This window comes from Hyperolius riggenbachi, chromosome 10 (genome assembly GCF_040937935.1).
Source record: "Hyperolius riggenbachi isolate aHypRig1 chromosome 10, aHypRig1.pri, whole genome shotgun sequence".
NCBI classification, from domain to species: Eukaryota; Metazoa; Chordata; class Amphibia; order Anura; family Hyperoliidae; genus Hyperolius; species Hyperolius riggenbachi.
In genome coordinates, this window is record NC_090655.1 from 246,360,753 (window position 1) to 246,383,995 (window position 23,243).

The 23,243-nt window shown below is 46.2% G+C and overlaps 2 protein-coding genes across 2 annotated transcripts in view; both read right to left on the bottom strand.

The window, feature by feature from the left end:
* Positions 1-23,243, bottom strand: part of LOC137537038 (zinc finger protein Xfin-like) — a 525,741-nt gene that overhangs the window by 466,201 nt on the left and 36,297 nt on the right. The gene's annotated exons all lie outside the window — the stretch shown is intronic.
* LOC137535094 (zinc finger protein ZFP2-like) lies at positions 723-11,101 on the bottom strand. The gene is made up of 7 exons (XM_068256889.1): positions 11,057-11,101; positions 8,348-8,464; positions 8,062-8,232; positions 7,870-7,933; positions 4,926-5,023; positions 3,807-4,224; positions 723-2,862 (listed from the first exon to the last, which is right to left on the bottom strand). The coding sequence occupies exons 2-7, from the start codon at positions 8,438-8,440 to the stop codon at positions 1,502-1,504; spliced, it is 2,205 nt and encodes a 734-aa protein (XP_068112990.1). The 5' UTR covers positions 8,441-8,464; positions 11,057-11,101; the 3' UTR covers positions 723-1,501.

The following is a 23,243-nucleotide window of genomic DNA, read 5'->3' on the forward strand; positions in this document are numbered from 1 at the left end:
ACATTTGGGCACACACTAAAGTAATTTCTTTTGGGGATTTGTGCAGAGTTTGCAGCCTGTATGACAGCAGAAGTAACAGGCAGATGTGTGTGATTTGTGCCATACTGTGTGCTCTGAGGGGAAAGCTGTGCAGGAGAGCAGTGACTGCTGGAGCAGCTAACTGAGGGAGGAGACAGCAGTACAGATCCATCACCCACTGTACACTGCTGATCCTAGAGAGACAAGAGGTGCTGCTAGCTGACATAACTTTCTAGGCATACCAGTCACACAAAGTATATAGAAGCTTTTACAGGCCTGCTGTGAGACTTCTTCCTGGGAGGGGCTAAAAACATTACAAAGTTCACTACCGTGGTCCTTTATATCCTGCAAACAGATCGGTGTCCTCTGGTGTATGTGAATTACTTTCTGCAGGGAGTATGAAGGTTAGAAAGGGCTTTTTCACACTACAATACACATCCAATTGATGCAGAACAACTCCCACCAAACTAGTCCTTTCAATGGATGATTTTTCCAAATTTATTAAAGGGCACAGAGCACCCAGGACATTTTTTTCTAACAATGAATCTACTCATAAGGGATGTGTGTAATTCAGTATTTACATTGAGGGGCGGGGTTTAGGGAAGGGCCATTGTTTACCTACAGGGGGCTGCTCCTGTATCTCTCTCCCCCCCCCCCCCCCATGTGGAGGATGCCATCATCAACATAACAATTCTTCATGGGGAGCACATTCTTGGCCACAATGCATGCTGGGAGCTGTAGTGCATAGCTGTCAGTATATCTCTTTCCAGGGACATCTATGTACTACAGCTCCCAATATGCACTGCAGGCCAGGAGAGCGCTCCACAGGCAGAACTTTGAAATGCATCAGCTGCGGAAAGTGATGGCATACTTCAAACAGGTGGGGGGCTACAGGAGCAGCCCCCGCCTCAGGCTCCCCAATGGCATACTGGATTACAAACCACCCTTATGAAGAGGTTCATTGTAAAAAAGAAAATGTCCTGGGTGCTCAGTGCCGTTAATTCATCTAAAAAGCAGCAAACCAGCACAACATTTCAAGGTTTCGGGCCCTTTATCAAATGCTTTGATAAAGGGCATTTGATAAAGGGCATTGTTATACTTGGAAAGCCAAGAAAGGTCAAGTTCAGTTGCAGTTGTTTTTATATCCTGTTTTTTTTTTTTTTTTACAGTCTGCACCAAAACTCCCCTTCTCGACAAAACATTTTCCACTCTCTCAACATAAATAAGGACGATCTCCTGTGTAGATTTTACAAAGCTGTTATGTAGAAGGGAATGTTTCCCACACTCTGAACATCAAAAGGACGCTCTCCTGTGTGTGTTGTTTGGTGTCTGTAAAGGTGTGAATAAGGAGAAGTAATAAAAAGGATGCTGATGCTCTCCCTTGTGTGTTTACTGCTTGAATGGTGGGTTAACTTCCAGTATCTGTTCTCTGGTACTTCTGAGGGCTTGAATGATCAATAAACTTTTTCCAACACTCTGAACACTAATAAGGCTGTTTTTCTGTGTGTGTCCTCTGGTGCCTCTGAAGATTTGAGTTATTAGTAAATCTTTTCCCACACTCTGAACATGAATAAGGACGCTCTCCTGTGTGAGTTCTCTGGTGCTTCTGAAGGCTCGAGTGATCAGTAAACTTTTTCCCACACTCTGAACATGAATAAGGACGCTCTCCTGTGTGTGTTCTCTGGTGATTCTTAAGGCTGGAGTGAAGAGTAAACTTTTTCTCACACTCTGAACATGAATAAGGACGTTCTCCTGTGTGTATTCTCTGGTGACTCTGAAGGCTTGAGAAAGCAGGAAACTTTTTTCCACACTCTGAACATGAAAAAGGACGCTCTCCTGTGTGTGTTCTCTGGTGCTCATAAAGGCTTGATTTAGCAGTAAACTTTTTCCCACACTCTGAACAGGAATAAGGACGCTCTCCTGTATGTGTTTTCTGGTGCCTCTGTAGGTGTGAATTAGAAGGGAACTTTTTCCCACATACTGAACATGAAAAAGGACGCTCACCTTTGTGTATTCTCTGATGGCTCTGAAGGCTTGAGTGAGCAGTAAACTTTTTCCCACACTCTGAACAGGAATAAGGATGCTCTCCTGTGTGTGTTCTCTGGTGCTTATGAAGGCTTGAGTGAGCAGTAAACGTTTTCCCACACTCTGAACATGAATAGGGACGCTCTCCTGTGTGTATTCTCTGGTGCCTATGAAGGTGTGAAATAGAAGGGAAATTTTTCCCACACTGTAAACATGAAAAAGGACGCTCTCCTGTGTGTGTTGTCTGGTGCCTCTGAAGGCTTGAGTGAGCAGTATACTTTTTTCCACACTCTGAACATGGAAAAGGATGCTCTCCTGTGTGTGTTCTCTGGTGCATCTGAAGATGTGAATTAGAAGATAATTTTTTTCCACACACTGAACATGAATAAGGACACTCTTCTGTGTGTGTTCTCTGGTGCTTCTGAAGGCTTGAGTGAAGAGCAAACTTTTTCCCACACTCTGAACATGAAAAAGGCTGCAGTCCTCTGTGACTTCTTTGGTGCTTGACAAGGTCCCGATAAGATGTAAAACACTTATAACAAATCAGACATGAATGTTTCTTATTCCCTTCACCTGTTACAGTATCTGCCGTACTGGAAGATTCCTGAGAATTACCCCAATCATTAGCTCTGCCAGCAGTGTGCACACCTGGAGGGATATTTGGGGTAACAGGATGTGACCTTCCAGAAGCTTCCTGATGATTGGAGGGAATGGTGGAAGTTCCTGGTTTAATCTGTGTGACGCCATTATCCTCTACATTAAACGGAGGAGGAACAAGAAGGTGTCCCTCTGACCTGTTCCCAGTATTGTCTCCATCTGCTGGGAGAAGAGTGAAAGTACATGTTACCTGCTGATGTCAGAGGCCTCACTACATATCAAATCAAAGTTGTAATTGGCCCGGCTCATACAGCACAAAAGTAATGACTCCCTCTGTCATGGTTGACATGCATAACTGACGGAGTTCCCCTCTAGCTTACACACACCAGGCCAGAGTCTAAAGTTTCCCTTTAGATGGACAGACTAACCAGCAAGCTCATGGTGAACCAGAACTCATTGGAGTGTGTAAGGGGCTACAATGGTCCAAAAAGCCCCCTTACTAAAATGCTATGGAAAACAAAAATTTGCTTTCTTAAAACAGAAAGTATTTGCAATAAATCAGATTGGAGTGAGCTTGAGATGTCTCCCAGTGCATCACTGCTGAAATATGCAAATCAACCATTGTTGCCCTTAGAAGCTAAACACACCTCCACATCCGCTGGAATGCAATGGTGTGTCAGCTGTGCTATGTCAGCTGTGTTTGGCGGTGCGTCAAATTGCCACACTGCTACTGCAGGACAATTAAAGTCTATGGGGAAAATCACATAACCTGTGTCGCGGTGCACCGGAAGTCCTCAATCTGACGCGCTTCCAAAACTATGTTACAGCGCGTACCTGCATCAATCTGCATCAGACCAGAATTCATGTAAGTCTATGGCGACACGTGTCAGTGTGAATACCCGCAACAGGTTTAGACGTTGTGCATAAACTTATTTTTTGCAATACGCTTCCGTGCACCTCATTGCTTGGCCGGCAGGAAGTGAGCATCTCTTCCTGTTTGGCCAGATGCAAGATGGGGAATACCGCATAGTAACGCTGTATTCCCTGAAGGCCTGTCTCTAGCCACCAATATGCAGTCTGAAAGGGGCCTCACTGACTTGCATTCTTGTGTTATGCATGTTGGTCTCAAACCCAAATGGAATGGAGATAGGCCTTTCATAACTTACCTGTGCAGATATCTACAGACAATTTTTCTAATTTATTTGTCAAGTCATTCTTCTCCAGGGACAGCTGATTACTCTTCACACACATCTCTTCTTCCTCTTTAATTGTCCTCATCATGTCGCCCTCCTCCATAGACTGCTGATCACTCCTCACATATGTCTCTTCTTCCTCTTTAATTGTCCTCATCATGTCGCCCTCCTCCATAGACTGCTGATCACTCCTCACATATGTCTCTTCTTCCTCTTTAATGGTCCTCATCATGTCGCCCTCCTCCATAGACTGCTGATCACTCCTCACATATGTCTCTTCTTCTTCCTCTTTAATGGTCCTCATCATGTCACCCTCCTCCATAGACTGCTGATCACTCCTCACATACGTCTCTTTTTCTTCCTCAAGTTTTACAGCAATCTGTTCTTCACACTAAAGCCACAAAACACACAGAATGACGTTTTTAAAGCATACCTGTGTAAGTGTAAACTTAAGTGACATAAAAGTTATAAGACAGATACTTACATCAGTAGTGGGAAACCTGTGGCTAGTCCAGAGGCTTTCCCAATCCTCACTGAGCCCTCCACTTCAGCACAGGGTCCCTCTGAGCATTTTTTTTACAGAAAATTTTGAAAATGTTCTCATGGCCACACCCCCTTGCATGTATAAGCGTGGCTGTACTGCACATGCTCGAGAACACTTCACACATGCCCAGTAGAATGAAGCCAGTCATGCATGGCCTTTTCCTCCTAGCACAAGTGATTATATGCTACTCTGCATCCATGGAGTTTGCAGTATGCTGCACAATATGGCAGCACTCGTACTTGGACCAGAGCATGCCCACAGAGAAGCAGAGGGCCCCGGGCAGCAGCAATGGGATCAGGAAGGACCAGGGAAGCCTCTGGTCCAGAGGCTTCCCTGGTCCTTCCTGATCCCATTGCTGCTGCCCGGGGCCCTCTGCTTCTCTGTGGGCATGCTCTGGTCCAAGTACGAGTGCTGCCATATTGTGCAGCATACTGAAAACTCCATGGCTTCCCACCTACTTAGGTAAGTATCTAACTTTTAACTTTCTTTTACTCACAGGTTTGCTTTATACAGTCACTTAAGCATTTTACACCCTCGGTTCCACCTACCTGATAATGGTGGGGGATGGTGTGATCTTCCTGTGGACAATCCTGGGAATGAAAAGGACCCGTACATCTCTCTGGTGGGATTTTGTTACTGGATCCATCTGTGGGAAACACACACACTGACTGAATAGATTATTTCTTTGTGATTATTACATTATGGGGCATCTAGAGCATTTTGTTGTAAAGTAAATCTAGCTGACAGTGTAAAAGGAAGAAAATGTGTTCATGTATAAGATATGTATATAGTGTAGAATTATAGTAAGAGGACACTTACACTGCAGCAGAATGAATAAATAGTGCCTGGCCTATCCCCAGGCCTGGATTTACATCACAGGACCCCATAGGCACAGATGTCCTGGCATCCTAGACTTCACCCTCCATGAACCTACAAACCTCCTACTGAACCGCACCACAAGTGTGCTGGCTGGCCCAGCTAGCACTGCTCCTCTTCTTGTCTTGCCACCATAGGTAGCTACAGGTTTTACTTAGTATTATGTAGCCAGGGGTACCCTCAGTATTAAGTAGCTAGAGGTGCCCCCAACTGAAGGGAGATCTGGTCAGTGGAATGCAGAGAGCTGGATGAGTAACCTCTCATTTACAATCCCATCAAGAGTCTGCATAGGGAAGGAGGGAGGGAGGCTCTTGGGGAGGGTAGTAGTAAGCCACCTTTGCATCATCAGGCGCCTGTAGGAACGTGCCTACAGTGCCTTATGGTAAATCCTGCCCTGCCTATCCCACTTCTCCCTGACTGGCTACACACATAATAATGTAACTGCCTCCCGGGTAATACAAAGGAATGTCAGCAGAATACACCTGAATAAATGCAGCATGCTAGCTTGCTAGTACTGAATGCTGTGACACATTCCTGGTTAGACAGCTGGGGCAGCACAGTGCTATACTAGTCAGGATTCTCACTTCCCATTATTACACTCCAGGGAGCCATTCCCAGCCTGGAGGTCGTACCTGTCATAAACCACACGGGCCGGTCCTTGATCGGGTCAATCGCTCAGAGTCAGAAACTCTGTCTTGCTGTCGCTTTGCGCATTGATGCCCATATGTGGATTAGAAATCTATGAACCGACTAGCCGAGAGGAGCGTCCTGACTCCAAAGGATTAATCACACACGTACAATTCAAGTACTGGCCACCACATGTGAGTCAGCACATGACTAAATATATTAGCACACTGCAAACACTGTAAGTTAACCCTTAGCTGTATGCAGGGATTGGTGCCAGATCTGTCTATCTGTGCCCGATTCAAGCATACTTATAAATATAAGATACTCTAGAACACATGGTAACGTTTTAGGAGGATTAAGTACGATTGTGTATGTGCAGGAACAGGTCATAACCGTAAAACGATTTTTAAACGCTTTAATAACAAAAATGCATCACACACATTTACATACACTAATTAACATATACACACAAAGCTTAAAATAAAAGGGAATAATTGTGAAAAGGTTTATTTAGGCGAAATGCAGTCTGTATGGGGATATCTCCTTCTGGGAAAAGAAATGCAAAGTCCTTGGTTTCAGAATCATAGGCCTTTAGGTATATTTTGTAATCCAAGCAGATGTTACAGTTCCAAGATGGCTGCTAACCACATGGTCCTCTGGTTAGCAGCAGCAGGCTCTCATGAAGATGGGTTTTGGAGGACTAAAGTCCGCCTGCTGGCAATGTGCTTTTGATGAAGCTTGTCTCGGGTTGTGGCACCGCCTGCCCCCTCTGAATTACCCACCAATGACAGTCCCCCTCCTCCTAGGAGGATTTTGAGCTTAAATTGCAAACCACTGTAACTCATAAACTATACATGTCATATGTAGGTGGATAGCAGATTCATACTTGGCAGAAAATACCGATTAATATGACATCTTGCATGAGTGCAGCAGGATGTCCTGTCCCTGAGAAGGATCGTACACCAATAACCGGATGGGTAATGGTTATGAATTTTATATCAGCACATTGGGCAGATTTTAACGAATAGGACTATATTAATTCCATAGCTGTGCTATACACGGTTTTCATTTAACAGACCGAAATCATAAACCACATGCATTTAAATCTGCCCCCAAGCAGTGCCAGGGCGGCTAGCTCTTCCGTGGACCCCTGTGGAGCTAACTTCCTTTGGCTTCTCTTGGAGGAAAGGACCTTTTGGTGTGTTAATTATCATCTAAGGGTGACCAGCTACACAACCTTTGATATATTACACCAGGATTCTGGCTAGGGTTTCACACCTCTGTGTCACTGGCCAGGAAAGGGACTCTAATTCAGTGTGGGTGATGGGTTTACTTTCACTCAACAGAGAAGGAAAAGACATCTGTTGTACCTTTAAACAGAAAGTGACATTCTGCTCTGCTTTGCGGAACAATACAGAATCGCTAATCGTCTCGACTTCCGTATCATTCATGACAGTACCTTCTCCTGTGTTTCTACAGGTTTTCTTTAGGCATTGTGGTTTCCCCCACATCCCAATGCCATACTGGTAGGATAAATGGCTTCCCCTGAAAACAGACCTTACACTATGGCCAGGGCATCAGCCTATGACTAGGGTACACACAGGCATACACCAGGGTAATTACTGAGCTGCTTCAGGAGGTGGCGCTGTTCTCCTTATACACTGTGAGACCTACAGGACACCATGTGTTTCCTAACTCATTCAACTGCTCTTCCTGCAGATCTGTCCTGACATCTGGCAATACCATTCTTATCAGGAGATGCTGGATAATGTATGTGATGTACACACAGGCAGACATGAACAGAGTAATAATGTGGCCATACAGACGCCGTTCTATTATTATTATTTACTAGCTTTCCTCAATTCATAGGAAACAAACACACTGAATACATTGTTTCTATGTATTTCTCAGATGATTGGGGGAGGGAGTGATTTAGGTGGACCCTCCATACTGCTCTCTTCTTTACAAGAAGTGAAAGTCTCCTCTTACCTGGTGATGTTAGGGGTGGCTGATTCTGCATCATGATGTCCTTGAGTCCTAAGTATTGCCTCTCCTGCATGGAGAAATAGAGACATTCTGACACCTTATAGAAATCTGACACACATACAATGATACAGTTACCATACAAGCACATGCATTGCTGTTACTGAATAATGTCCCATAATTCCCAGCACTGCTCACCTCTCCTGTCAGCAGCTCCATCATCTTGTTGATGACTTCTACAATCTTCTTCACATTGTCCCTCTCAGATATCAAGGAGTGGGATGGCCACTCTGTAATGGGGGATGGTCCATGGCGTTGGCTGCTGGGTGTCAGTGGTTCTCTAGATGTCTCCTTTATTACTTTATAATTCTGTGCAAACATGTACAATATCAATCACCATGTACATTCCCAGACCTCTCCAGTGAGCTGTACCTTATTTAATAGTGATAAGAATGTCATGTGACACTCCCAGAATCCTCCTCACCTCTCCAGTCACCAGGTAGATGATCTCCAAGGTGAAGTCTAATATCTTCTCAGTCATGTGACTCCAGTCCTCCATCCTCAGGGATGTGGTCATGCAATTTATTGGAAACACATTTCCCTATAGAGGGATAATAAAGAATAGGTGAACAAATCATAGCTCAGGAAGCTGCACACTTTTCTACCCTGATGTGGAGATGCAGAAGAGAAGTCCCAATAGAGAGGGACATCCTGAACAGTGATGCTCGGATACCCCCCAATCACGGATCCGCTTGCGGCCGTGATTATTGGAGCCGCATCCGTATCTACCCGTGATCGCGTGCCGTATTTTTTTCCGCAACCGGCTCGACCCGTGTTCAGCATTGTCGAAATCCGCAATGTCGTGTCGTGGGCAGTCGTAACCCGTAATGCTTCATGCGTATCGCCATGCCGCCATGCGTACAAATGTACGTGTTGAATATCTGAGATTGCGCATGCGCAAGCGTATCAGTAGTTAATGCGGACATAAAAATCCGCATGTATGTTCGTGTCGTATTGTTCAATGCGTATGAGTGGGTACCCGTACTGACTAACTGCGCATGCGCATGCGTATCAGTAGGCAATGCGGACATAAAAATCCGCATGTAGCCTCCCCTCCTGTGATTGGTCGCTCTAGCCTGCGTCAGGGGCCTCTGATTGGCCCAGTGACATGTATTGGGAAAAATCCGTATCACGGCCGCATCAAGGCCGTGATTACGGGTCGTGACCCGTCTTTTTGTACGCATGCCGTGATCCGGATTTGATGCGATGTCGTGATCCATGCGGATCACGGCATCCGGATCACGGCCTTCGTGATGCGGAAAAATGGCCGTGAATCACGCGTACCCGTGATCACGGCCATTCGTGAGAGCACCACTGATCCTGAAACACATAATAGTACAGTTACCACTTATTCTTCACACATATTATACATACACTCACCTAAAGGATTATTAGGAACATCTGTTCAATTTCTCATTAATGCAATTATCTCATCAACCAATCACATGGCAGTTGCTTCAATGCATTTAGGGGTGTGGTCCTGGTCAAGACAATCTCCTGAACTCCAAACTGAATGTCAGAATGGGAAAGAAAGGCGATTTAAGCAATTTTGAGCGTGACATGGTTGTTGGTGCCAGATGGGCCGGTCTGAGTATTTCACAATCTGCTCAGTTACTGGGATTTTCACGCACAACCATTTCTAGGGTTTACAAAGAATGGTGTGAAAAGAGAAAAACATCCAGTATGCAGCAGTCCTGTGGGCAAAAATGCCTTGTTGATGCTAGAGGTGAGAGGAGAATTGGCAGACTGATTCAAGCTGATAGAAGAGCAACGTTGATGGAAATAACCACTTGTTACATCCGAGGTATGCAGCAAAGCATTTGTGAAGCCACAACAGGCACAACCTTGAGGCAGATGGGCTACAACAGCAGAAGACCAAACCAGGTACCACTCATTTCCACTACAAATAGGAAAAAGAGGCTACAATTTGCACAAGCTAACCAAAATTGGACAGTTGAAGACTGGAAAAATATTGCCTGGTCTGAGTAGTCTCAATAGAGTCAGAATTTGACGTATACAGAATGAGAACATGGATCCATCATGCCTTGTTACCACTGTGCAGGCTGGTGGTGGTGGTGGTGTAATGGTGTGGGGGATGTTTTCTTGGCACACTTTAGGCCCCTTAGTGTCAATTGGGCATTGTTTAAATGCCACGGCCATGGGCTACCTGAGCATTGTTTCTGACCATGTCCATTGCTTCATGACCACCATGTACCCATCCTCTGATGGCTACTTCCTGCAGGATAATGCACCATGTCACAAAGCTCCAATCATTTCAAATTGGTTTCTTGAACATGACAATGAGTTCACTGTACTAAAATGGCCCCCACAGTCACCAGATCTCAACCCAATAGAGCATCTTTGGGATGTGATGGAACAGGAGTTTCGTGTCCTGGATGTGCATCCCACAAATCTCCATCAACTGCAAGATGCTACCCTATCAATATGGGCCAACATTTCTAAAGAATGCTTTCAGCACCTTGTTGAATCACATCCACCTTTCCCCACAAAAAGCCTGTGACTCATTTTGTCCCTCCCAATGTGTCCCTCTTTGTCATTTTCAAATGTTGGGAGGTTTGTGCAAGTCCCCTCAAGTAGACTACTGGCATCAGGCTGGTGACTCCAGAGGGTCACATTAGGGTGTGTGTATAAGGATATATGGGAGACATTTCCCTGGTTCAGACAGTGATGATGGAGGACACATGGAGGAGTGTGGGGGGAATAGTGATAGAAGCCCCCATTGCTGGGTGCAGATTTGCTCCTGGGAAGGAAATCACATTAGGGTGAGTATATAAGGAGATACAGGAGACATTTCCCTGGGTCAGGCAGTGATGATGGGGGACACATGGAGGGAGTGTGGGGGGGATAGTGATAGAAGCCCCCCATTGCTGGGTGCAGATTGGCTCCTGGGAAGGAAATCACATTAGGGTGAGTATATAAGAAGGGGGGGGGGGGGGGATAATAATAATAGAAGCTCTCATTGCTGTGTGCAGGTTGGCTGCTGGGGAGGAAATCGCATTAGGGTGAGTATAATAAGGTACAGGAGACATTTCCCTGGGTCAGGCAGTGACGTCACGCAGACACAGGACGAGTGCTCAGCTGGCTGTAAGTGGAAATTAAACTATATTATTACCTCCTCCGTCGCCAGTCCCAGCAATGTCTGTCTGCGACCTGCTCTGCTCCTACAGCTTCCGGTCTCTTGTTACAAGTGATATCAGGTCTCCATCTTGTGGACAATATGGGAACTGCGGCTTCTATCTGATTCTTGTAGGTTCTTGCATCATTTTATGGTTAGTATCATAACTGCTGTCTGCTGCCTATCTCATTATTCCACTTAATCGTGCGAATTAATAATAGAGCAGTATTTATCCATGCTTTCCACTGATGAGGACCAACCAGCCAGAAACAGCTGTATACATGCTGATGCTTGATTAATTCAGCAGAGTAATATTAATGTGCCATAGGCACACTTTGCATGACTAATACATCCAAGTTTGTAGAGAGTTGGGAAATTTTATAATGCAAATGGAAACAGCTTGAAAAAGAGCCACAACTGAAGTCCTGGCTATGTTAATGACTATTCCCCCTCCAGACCGCCTTGGACTCTGGGGTAAGATGCAATTTGGCTTCCAGCTATTTCTGCTGTTTTTATAGTAATTTTAGCTCAGCCTTTTGACGGTGCACAAATTACTGACTGAGCGCCAGTATAGCTGTAATTCACCTTACGGTGTATGGCGCCGCCTGATGCGCCCAAATTTCCTGCACTGTTTTTTCCTGTCTTGTGTGCCGATCTTGTAACTTTAGTGATGTTTGCTGCATGTTGCACTGAAGACTGAAGACCTATCCCTCTCTCCTGATCTTTACTGAGTTTACTGGCTGCCTGGGATGATGTGCAAAAGCTGGTCACAGATGTCCTATATACAGGACCGAATTTGTATTCTTTACCACCCAAGGCCATGGTCAACAGCTGCCCCCTTCAGTATAGGTAGAGAGATGACCCCTCCCCCTTCCCTCCTATATAGGTAGTCAGATGACCCCTCCCCACTTCCATCTAGTATAGGTAGCTTGATGAACCCCCCTTCCCCTCAATTATAAGTAGCCATATGACTCCCTTATTCCCTCACTTCAACTCTTCTCCTCTTCCCCTCCATCTCCATCAGCTGCATGGGCGTAGCAATCACCCTGCAACCCTTGCCATCGCTGGGGGGCCCAGAGGCTTTGGGGGCCCTTCCTCCTCGCTCTCCCCAACCGCAAGTGCTGCAAATTAGCAAAGAACCCTCCCTGTTCGCTCACAAAAACCGTGTGCAGGAGCATTTTTAATTTTTTCCTGCTTCCAGATGCTGCTTCACAGCAAAACACTCTCTGCTGCCATCTGCCAGCTCCCGATCATCTGACCTGCATGGGGTTCGGGGACCAAGGGGGCCCCACCCGCCCTTGCTCCTGTGGTACTTTAGGCCATGGCCTAAGTGGCCTTGCCCTAAATCCAGTCCTGCCTATATTCAAACTGTCTTATTTCTTACCAGAATTGGAGCTGAACTTTGCCAAGTTCTGACCTCTGCTGCCGAGGATCGCTACTTTCTCACCGATACCTGTCCGTGAAACTGAAGTCATAAGCAATGTCCATTAACCAGCCGGGCGGTATGGACGAGCTCAGCTCGTCCATCACCGCCGGAGGCTGCCGCTCAGGCCCTGCTGGGCCGATTTTCATCAAATAAAGAGCAGCACACGCAGCCGGCACTTTGCCAGCCGCGTGTGCTGCCTGATCGCCGCCGCTCTGCGGCGATCCGCCGCGAGCAGCGGCGAAAGAGGGTCCCCCCAGCCGCCTGAGCCCAGCGTAGCCGGAACAAAAAGTTCCGGCCAGCGCTAAGGGCTGGATCGGAGGCGGCTGGCGTCAGGACGTCGGCTGACGTCCATGACGTCACTCCGCTCGTCGCTATGGCGACGATGTAAGCAAAACAAGGAAGGCCGCTCATTGCGGCCTTCCTTGTTTATTCTGGGCGCCGGAGGCGATCGGAAGAACGCCTCCGGAGTGCCCTCTAGTGGGCTTTCATGCAGCCAACTTTCAGTTGGCTGCATTAAATAGTTTTTTTTTTATTTAAAAAAAAAACCCTCCCGCAGCCGCTCTGGCGATCTTAATAGAACGCCAGGGTGGTTAAGGCCGATGAAAGTGTCCCCTGTGCTTCCGTTAGCTATTTAGTACTTTGCCCATACCACAGTGAATTTGGGGACTTCCTGCCATCACTGGGCATCCCTTAACCCTCTACCCCTTACATCATTCCGCCTCTTGTTCATGCTCAGTGGGACTACTAATCACAGCAGGTTTTCCTATAACTTTACCTTTCTTTTGCTGCACTGCCACCTACTGGACAGAATATTAGTTGTTGAAGAAGTTGCAATATTCCTACTTTAGTCAATCGCACCCATCAGGGGTGTATTTATACTTGCTGTACCTGAGGCTTCCTCCAGCCTCATGAGGTTCGGGGGTTCTTTCGATGTCCCCTCTGGTCACTCCTTTATCTTCTAATCCTCTCCGGCAATCTAGCCAGTTGTGTGCTCCTGTGCATGTACGGCCCCGCCACGCTCATGTGACTGGGCTGCAGGAGCCCGATGTGGCTGTGGGCGTCCAAGCCGCGCATACGCTGAAAAGGGTGGCCAGATACCGTAGAGGCATGTGAGTGTGCGAAAGGTTAATTGTTTTTTGCTATTTTTCTGGCCACACCCCCTTCAGTACCTCCCTTTCTTTAATAACTTATTTAATTGTCCTAACTAGAGGCGATGTGCCTGGATATATGTGTTTTTTTCTTGTTACTGACCCCTGTGGCCAGGGTTTTAATCCAGTGCACTCCATCCTTCCCCTGTCTGTGTTTTTTGTCAGCATGCACACAGCTTATGCTGGTGTATGTGCATGGTGTGCATAGATATGGGAAAAAAAAATCACCCTTTCTATCACAAGAGATTGCAGTTAACAAATGAAGCCCAACTGTTCCACACAGTGGAAAAACTCTGCAACCCGGCATGTCAAAAACTTAATATCAAGTCTTCCAAGGACCTCTGTGACCAATTTGCCCATTTCTTCACAGACAAAGTCTCCGCTATAAGGTCCGCCATCCAACTTACAGCATCTGAGCCTAATATAGCGCTGAAGACCATTAGCAGAGACAACGTAACACCTTGGTCAAACTTTAAAGAAATTGATGAAGAAGTCACATCAAGCATCCTCCTTCACGTCCGCCTAACTACCTGTGACCTGGATCCTGACCCAACACAGTTCATGTTGGACTGCCCCGACCTGTTTGTACTGGTATTCCTCATAATTGTTAACTGTTCCTTACAATCAGGGATATTGCCTGGTTTACTGAAGGAAGCAATCATCAAGCTTCTCCTCAAAAAAAACCCTCCCTGGACCCAGATGCAATGAACAGCTACAGACCTATCTCTAACCTTCCCTTTCTGGGTAAGCTAATAGAAAAAAAGCTGTATACCTCCAGCTAGAAGCCAAAATCTTACAAAACAACAGTTATGACCCATTCCAGTCTGGCTTCAGGAAACACCACAGCACTGAAACTGCCCTCATCCAAATATGCAACCACCTGCTAATGGCAAGAGACAGAGGAGAGTGCTCCATCCTGATACTGCTAAACCTTTCTGCAGCCTTTGATACAGTTGACCATGACATCTTGATAAACAGGCTAAAGGAATACTGTGGCATTGATGGCATAGTTCTTCAGTGGTTCCAATCCTTCTTGAGTGGCAGAACCCAAAAAGTGTCTATGGGTCCCTTCCTGTCCACCCCTGTACCACTTAAGTTTGAGGTGCCCCAGGGCTCAATCCTCTCTCCCCTGCTTTTCACGATTTACATGTTACCGCTTGGAAAACTAATCCAAAAACATGGCCTGACATACCACTGCTATGCGGACGACACCCAACTATATCTTTCCTTCAAGCCTGGTGTGACAGACCCAACTCTACCTATAAATGCCTGCTTACATGAACTACAGCAATGGATGAGTGACAACTGGCTGAAACTAAATGCAGACAAAACTGAAGTCCTTCTGATCGGAGGGCAGAGCATGATAACAAAACAACTTAACTTGCAGTCTTCACCACTGGGAATAGGAGGCACGGATCTACGCAGCTCTGATCATGTGCGTAGCCTGGGAGTTCTAATTGATGCAGATTTAAACTTCAGAACTCACATCTCTGCTGTGGTGAAATCATCCTATTTTCACCTTAAGAACATCGCAAAAATCAAGCACCTCATCCCAGCAGAAGATCTACCAACTTTAGTTCATGCCTTCATTACCTCCCGACTGGACTACTGCAATGCTCTATACACTGGCCTTCCAAAAAAGGACTTGTACCGCCTACAGCTGATACAGAGTACTGCTGCCAGACTGCTAACCAACCAACCCCGTCACTGCCACATAACGCCAGTCCTGCACTCCCTTCACTGGCTACCTATAGAATGGAGGGTCCTATTCAAGATCGGCCTACTGACATTTAAATCACTGAATAATCTGGGCCCTGGTTACATGAAAGAAATGTTGCAGCTGCGTAGCTACATTCTCAGATCCACAGGTTCTAATAATCTAGTCATACCCAGAGTCCACTTGGAAACCTTTGGTCCCAGAGCCTTCCGTCATGCTGCCCCTATGTTTTGGAACTCCTTACCTCAACATATCAGGGCAGCTCCATCCCTGGACGTGTTTAAATCCAGACTGAAAACCCACCTGTTCAGTTTGGCATTTGCAGTCATATAACTTTTGTTGTGTGAATACTTCATCCTAGCTTTTTGCTATTTTTCTGGCCACACCCCCTTCAGAACATCCCTTTCCTTAATAATGTATCTAGTTGTCCTAACTAGAGGCGACGTGCCTGAATATATGTGTTTTTTTCTTGATTCCTCAGAGAGACACTAGAGTTTGGGATGAAGATAGTGATATCATGGCCCAGCTCATTAGGAGATGGTCTGCTCTGTAGATAGGACTTTCCCACTTAGATAATTTGGATTAGATGGATTAGTGCACTTTTTTCATTTTCCCTTCCCCACTGCTGGTCTGAGTACAAAGGCAGACTTAAGGTGCCCATACATCTATCGACTTGGCGACCGATAGACCAGCCAATTCGATAATTTATATCTAATCAGATGAAAATTGGTGCCACCAAGTGCATGCCCAATCGACGATGCGACAAATTTAAGGCCGAGCATGTTGATCCACCATGCTGCAAGATGTAGGGCCATCATGGTCGATCGGGTGTGCGTCGGTAAAGGCGAGAAATATCAGGATGAGCGACAAAAGCGATGAAACCCCAGATGCTGCCCCCCCCCCCCTTAGAGTCCAATGTGAAATATAGTGCAAATATAGTGCAATAGGGGGCATTGCACTATATTTCACCTGTCCTTGTCCGCCCCTGGCTCCGGACTCTGTTGTCCTCCGTCCATACCTGTGCCCCACATGGTTGCCGCTGGACACGTGGGCATGCATGCGGCCACGTTACTCCAGCAACCACGTGGGGCACGTGTATGGATGGAGGATGGAGCCAGCGGCGGACACAGACAGGTAAAGTTTAGTGCACTGGGGGGGACCACATTGGATGGGGGGGGGGGCAGCATCGGGCCGGTGAGGCAGCAGATGCGGCATCACAAGGTCAATTCCAGATCAATTTCAGCAAGATATTGATTGGAAATTGGCCTGCGGTGTATGGGCAGCCAACAGATCTCTCTCTAATCAGATTCAATCAGAGAGATTTGTCTCTTGGTCGAATCTGCCCATCATCACAGGATGTATGGTTACCTTTAGACTTATTCTTCCACACTAGTCCATCATATGGTAGTGTAACCAACCACGAGGTAAGATACGAGATATGCAGGCGCCCGTCCATTCTTTAATGCTTATGTTTTGTTGTTATTTTATTTTGTGCATATTGAGTATTTATGTCAATGTTTCTTGATATATCTATGTTGTTTGGTCAGTGACCGTTCCTCATCCGCCTGTAATCCTTCCAGGTGGCTGCGCTTTCATGGTGAAAGGTTCATTATGGGCCTTGCACACTCTTTCCCCCTCTATAACAATATCATCCCCAAAACATAACACACACTCTTTGTCTGGCAGAAGTCAAGATACAAGTATGACATTCAATTGAAATGCCCTAACACTGATGTCCCCCCTGACCTTTCAGTGGTGACTGGTCAATGGATTAACACACTTGGCTCCCATAGGCCCCTTTTACACTTGATCAGTTGCTCTCAGTTATAACGGAAAGAAAACTGATTTTCAAAGTAATGCCCATGTTTTCCTATTGTACAGTTCCCACTTAACGCATTTTCAAGAGAAACTCCAGTGAACATTTTTACTGTTGGCACTTGGCAGGTGATGTAGCTGCTGTATGTTTTTTTGGCAGTTGGAAACAGCTGTAAACAGCTATTTCCCACAATGCAGCAAGGTTCAAAGACAGGAAACTGCCAAGAGTACGTACTTATCTTGTTACTTGTGGGAGGGTTTTCACCACAATATCAGTCATACAGCGCCCCCTGATGCTCTGTTTGTGAAAAGGAATAGATTTCTCATGTAAAAGGGGGTATCAGCTACTGATTGGGATAAAGTTAATTTCTTGGTCGGAGTTTCTCTTTAACTGAAATCTTTTTCACAATGCTCTTCTATGGAAAAACGTGTTCCGATGCGTACTAACGCACACTAACGCATATCAACGCATTAAGTGTAAAAGGGCCCTTACTATCAACAGGAAAATCCCCTCCATTCAAACTTTTATGCCTCGTACTGAATTGTTTAGGGTGTTGTTACAGGTGTGCCATTACAATGGCTCTTACACCAGATCAGGTTCTGAGACCATGCAGACTATCTTTCAACTAACCTGCTCTCTGGATCCTTTACAGAAGCATAAAAAGTGTACAGAGGAATAAGGCAGGCACTCAGATTCACTGCTGTGACACAAAGGAAATTCCAAAGTGATGCTGCTAATGAATAGACCTCAGCAGGCAGCTACGTGCTCAAGAACAGTCCAGAGTAATGCTTGAATCACAAGAGAAAAGGGATGTCTGACACTGTAGCTTTAATATAAAACTTGCAGGTGTGCAATCATAAACATAAAGTGCAGTATTAGTGCTGAAGCTTAGCATTTACAATGCAATGTACTTATCGTTATACAATCCTGCTGGGGTGGAGGAAATGACTGTGGGCGCCAGAGGGTGCACGGCCTTAAGAACGTTTCGCAATGGTGTGAACCTAGCTCCTTCGGAGTCCTGTGTGCACCCTAGGCCTTAAACCATAGACCCTGAACAAGCATGCAGATCCAATATCTATGACAAATCTGACAAGGTTAGCTGCATACTTGCTTCAGGAATGTGATTTAGACCCTAGTAACCAGAAAGATCAGCAGGTCTGCCAGGCAACTGGTATTGTTTAAAAGGAAATAAATATGGCAGCCACCACTCTCCTATGAATGAAAACAATGAAACATTTGCAGTGATGATTATAACATCACAAAAGCCTGACCAGGGGCGTATCTGGGCAATATAGTGCCTAAGGCAAACATTGAGATTGCGCCCCACCCCCGGTCAGAGCCCCCTTCCCCTTTAAAGACAGCATCCTTTCATGTGTTATGGTTGCCTGTGTTTTTTGGCTCAAGATATTGCTGAAGTTACTTGTTTGGAAATATCTCATCTTATTTCCTTTCTGTCCTCTTCTCCAGCTCTAACCCAAGTGCGCCCAACATACATAAATGAAGTAGCCATGTTCCCCAGATAACAGAATTAATCTGATCTGAGGTCTAAGTGACGGGAATGCACAAGGGCAGGCATGGCGGCGCAGCACAAGGGCAGGAATGGCGCCCATGGTTATGTGGCGCCCATGGCACAAGCCATGCCTGTACCCCACTAGATATGCCTCTGAGCCTGATTACCTTACATATCAGTACTTAGATACTGAGCTAGAAATAAAGTGTATTTTGACATTTGAGATAGACTGTGTACAAGAGAGAAGAGCTGGCCACAGATATGCCAGCAGGGTAATGGTTAAAGTGCAGAGAGTGTCATAAATAAAAGTAAGTAAGCAGCACACTGAGATAAGGCTGAGGAATGTGTGAATGACAGAGAAGGGAATGAATGGGAGATCCTGTAACTTCCAGACCAGAAGCATCTGCCGCTATCTCAGGGTACTGAGACATGATCTGTGGTAGGGGGAGCACAGGAGGGGGGGGGGGCTTCCAGGACAGGGAAAGAGGAAAAAGTTTAGAGCTCAACTCTCAATAGCTTCTAATGTAGATATATGACAAAGATGAGATGGCCAGGCTGCTTAGTGATTGTTACTCCCTCAGACTCAGGAATGCTGCCAGCAGCACTGCGCCCCCGCTGTTGTTTAAAGAGGGAAGGCGTCTGGGGCATGTGCCGTGCCTGCACCTTTAAAGATACGCGTCTGGTTTTGAATCAATAAATGGCATCATACTGACTCCTAACTTCTCATTTATAAGAAGTGAAAATATCACGTAGATCCTGGGTAGTGGCGTAGCTAAGGAGCTATGGGCCCCAGTGCAAGTTTTACATTGGGCCCCCCAAACACTCTATAGGTAACAATTGATACGGCGCACCAAAACCTGCCAATGTCAATTACAGTGTCAGAGGTGCAAGAAGGGGGTGGGGAACAGTTTGTTAATGATTACTACTATTCAAAACGTCTATAGAAGTGATTATTACCAGCAGTGGACCAATAAAGAGCTAATACTGCAGTCGAGGGATGTCCCCTTGGGGCCCCCCTAGCCCAAGGGCCCCAGTGCAATCGCAACCTCTGCATCCCCTATTGCTACACCACTGGTCCTAGAAGAAAAGGTGAATTAAAAATACAGGCTGGATAGTGTAATGGTTAAGGGCTCTGCCTCTGACACAGGAGACCAGGGTTCCCATCTCGGCTCTGCCTGTTCAGTAAGCTTGTACCTATTCAGTAGGAGACCTTAGGCAAGTCTCCCTAACATGGCTACTGCCTATAGAGCACGTCCTAGTGGCTGCAGCTCTGGAGCTTTGAGTCCGCCAGGAGAAAAGCGTGATATAAATGTTATTTGTCTTGTCTTGAATTGGGTTGGGCCAACTGTCTCTCTCAGCTGTCGTTGCCATAGTAGACTCCACTAAGCTTTCAGAAAAGAAAATTAGCCAAAATTTTATGACAGAGGTCCTCAGGGGATTCTTGGGGGTCACTATGTTACAAGCCTGGGTGTTTAATGGTCCTCCTACTGGAGGCGATCCTTTTAAAATTCGTAGTTTTTCCCTTTGGGCGCAGTCGGCGCCACCATAGACTGTAATACGAATTATGGCTATAGCAGCGCACAGAGAGTAACTTTGGCACTATCAGAAGACAGCGCTGAAGTTACTTTTAAAACACTGCAATTCGGCCGCCATTACATCATTCCCCACCATCCACGTGGACCTGAAGGGGGAAGCTGAATTACATAATTCTCCACCATCCACGTGGACCTGAAGGGGGAATAGTAATTAACGCATGGTTAGTAGGTGCATTTATAGATAATGGCAGTTAGTGCTGGTTGGTTTTCTTCTTGTCTGCCAGCAGTAAAGATGATGACCTGCAGGCTCATTGTGGATCAAACAACAAACAAATAATAATTATTATTTATTGTAGTTATAGAGCGCCAACAATAAATTGCGCTGGGCAATAAATAGGGATACATACAATGTTAACAAGGGGTGTCAGACAGAGAGGTTGCACAAGGTTATACAATATATAACATAGCACAAGCTTATACACGCAAACATGCTATAAGATAAACGATCATGCGATTTTACAGAGACCCAGCAATTCAAGTCTGTGATAGTCCATGGGAAGGGTGTCAAGAAGGACACACTAAGGGGGAAGTGGGAGACTCTGCCAAAGGCTTACAATCTAAAGGGGAGGGACACACTACATAAGGCTGCAGAATACCATATTTTTTGCCTTATAAGATGCACCAAGAATGCCCCTTTTTCTATGCATTTTCGTGTTGTTATCGCGTAAACACATACAGGATCGCAAACGCAAAAACGCATAGGCGTATGCAAATATTTTTGCAATTGATCAAAAAATCTCAGGGACTTTTTTCCCCCACCTTTGGGGGTGAAAAAATGTGTCTTATAAGGCGACAATTTTATAAAGGGTGGATTTTGAGGGTTGCTTGAAGGTGCTGAAGGAAGGGGCGAGGGAGTTCCATAGGGTGGGGGTGGGTCTTGAGAAATCCTGCAGGCGTGCATGGGAGTGAGAAATGTGCAGGAGAAGTCAGGCGGAGGTCATTGGAGGACAGGAGGGGCGGGCAGGTATATATCTGTGAATGAGCTCAGAGGTGTAGGTTGGGCAGATACTGTGCACAGATTTGAATGTAAAGGCTCAGAATCTTGAAACTAATCTTGAAACAGAGGGGGAGCTAGCGTAGGGCTTTGCAGTGTGTGTGTGTGTGTGTGTGGGGGGGGAGAGTGGAATCAGAGCGGTGGGAAGAATGGATAAGTATAGTTGCCACATTCATGACCAATTAAAGGGGTGCAATACCGGAGCAGTGCTTTTCGGTGCTGCTAGATTTGGGTGCAGCCGGTGCCACCATAGACTATACAGGAATCACATCTATAGTGCCGCTCAGTGAGTAACCGCGGCGCCATCATAAGACAGAGCCGAGGTTGCTTAAAAAACACAATAATTCAGCCTCCAGCAATTGCCGAATTATATCATTCCCCAGTATCCATGGCGGCCTGGAGGGGGAATAGTAATTAATACGGCCCGGACTTGTGCAGAAGCAGGATCAGCCATATACCGGCTGTATCCTGCGCCCAAGTCTACCGGTGCCCATTTCAAATGTATGCTGCAATACAGTTTAAGTGGAGGCCCAACAGAAGGGTGTTGCAATAGTCAAGGCGGGAGATGATCAGGGCATGGATGAAGAGCTTGGTAGTGTCAGGGGTCAGAAAGGGCGGATTTTGGAGATGTTGCGGATGTGGAAGTTGCAGGCTCTGGTAACATGGTGGCTGAAGGAGAGGTCAGAGTCCAGGGTGATCCTCCAGAGGCTTCCCCCATCCCCTTCCACCACCGACCTGTTCTAAAAATGTGCTTGTCTACAACTCGCGCATACGCACAAATACAGACCTGGTTAGGGCTCTGGAGGAAATGGATTCATGCTACTGTGCATGCATAAAGCGTATGCACCTGCATGGTGGCATGGACCTGATCGGGCTCGGCTTTCTCAACCGAAGCCCAAGCAGGTCATGCTACTGCACATACACAATGCATCCACACTTCTGGGCCCCCCTGCTTGGGGGGGGGGGGTTAGCCTCTTAAGAATCCAGAGACTTCCACCTCCCAAGGTAAGTGTCTGTTTTTTTTCTCCTCCTAAATCCTGCCATCTGCAAAGATGCCGCTCTTGCGGTCTTCCTCCTCCTTCGCATCTCCTGGGTCTGCTCTGGTCAACTTTAGCCCCTCCCCTCGGCATCACAAAGGATGGGAGGGGTGGAAAGCTGAGTGTGCATGACAGACTGGAGAAGGAGGACAGTGCAGGCAGGAAGTTTCGGAACAAAAGCTGATCTGCAGCCGACTGCAGCACGGACCCCGCTCTCCTGCCGCCCAAGGCCCTGCCTTTGTGACCTGTGTGGAAAACTGAAATGGAAAATTTTCAACATACATACTCCAGAAACATCCAGTTATTTTAGCAAAGTCCAGTTCAGTGTTGGAAGGGTCGCTGTGAGTCGCTGCCAATAATCGCTGATGGTTTGTTGGAAGATGGAGAGATAGCTGTTAGCCTTGAATAGCCTTAGAGTATGTCTGCTAAAAATTACATTTCAATTTTCATTTATTTATTTTGTGTATTATAATAACCATTGGCATTAGTATTTTTTATACAGTACATAGAAGATCTTATCACTAACGCCTTCTAGCAGGAAAAGGAAGGAATTCTGCCTCTACAGAAGAAAGCTACCTTAGAGCTGTAAGTATTGTTGTGTGAGGTGAATTGCTGTCAGCAGTCATTCATTGGCAAGTGTGTAAACCTTGGTGCCTTCTTGTCCGAGTGGCAGTGACTGATACAAACACACCAGCCTGTCACATTCCTGGCCAGCTGTATCTGTGTGCAGAAATTACCCGCTGAAGCCCCTCCTACTCCCTCCTCCCCCAGTGGTTCTGCTCCGCCTCACTTGTGCTCTGCGTGATGGATATTTCTCTGCAGGGCGTGGCTGGGGGCGGATCCAACATACAAATCAATTACAACATTCAGGTGCAAAAGTACAACACAGATATTATTTTGTGGGTTTTTGTGGGATTTTTTTCTTTTTTTTTATTTAGAAG

Coding starts and splice junctions, on each gene's coding strand:
- LOC137535094 (XM_068256889.1), bottom strand. CDS start 8,440: ATGACCACATCCCTGAGGATGGAGGACTGGAGTCACATGACTGAGAAG. Junction 7,934..8,061: donor TGGAGCTGCTGACAGGAGAG/GTGAGCAGTGCT, acceptor TTCTCCATGCAG/GAGAGGCAATACTTAGGACT. Junction 2,863..3,806: donor GTCTGTAGATATCTGCACAG/GTAAGTTATGAA, acceptor CTCTTCTCCCAG/CAGATGGAGACAATACTGGG.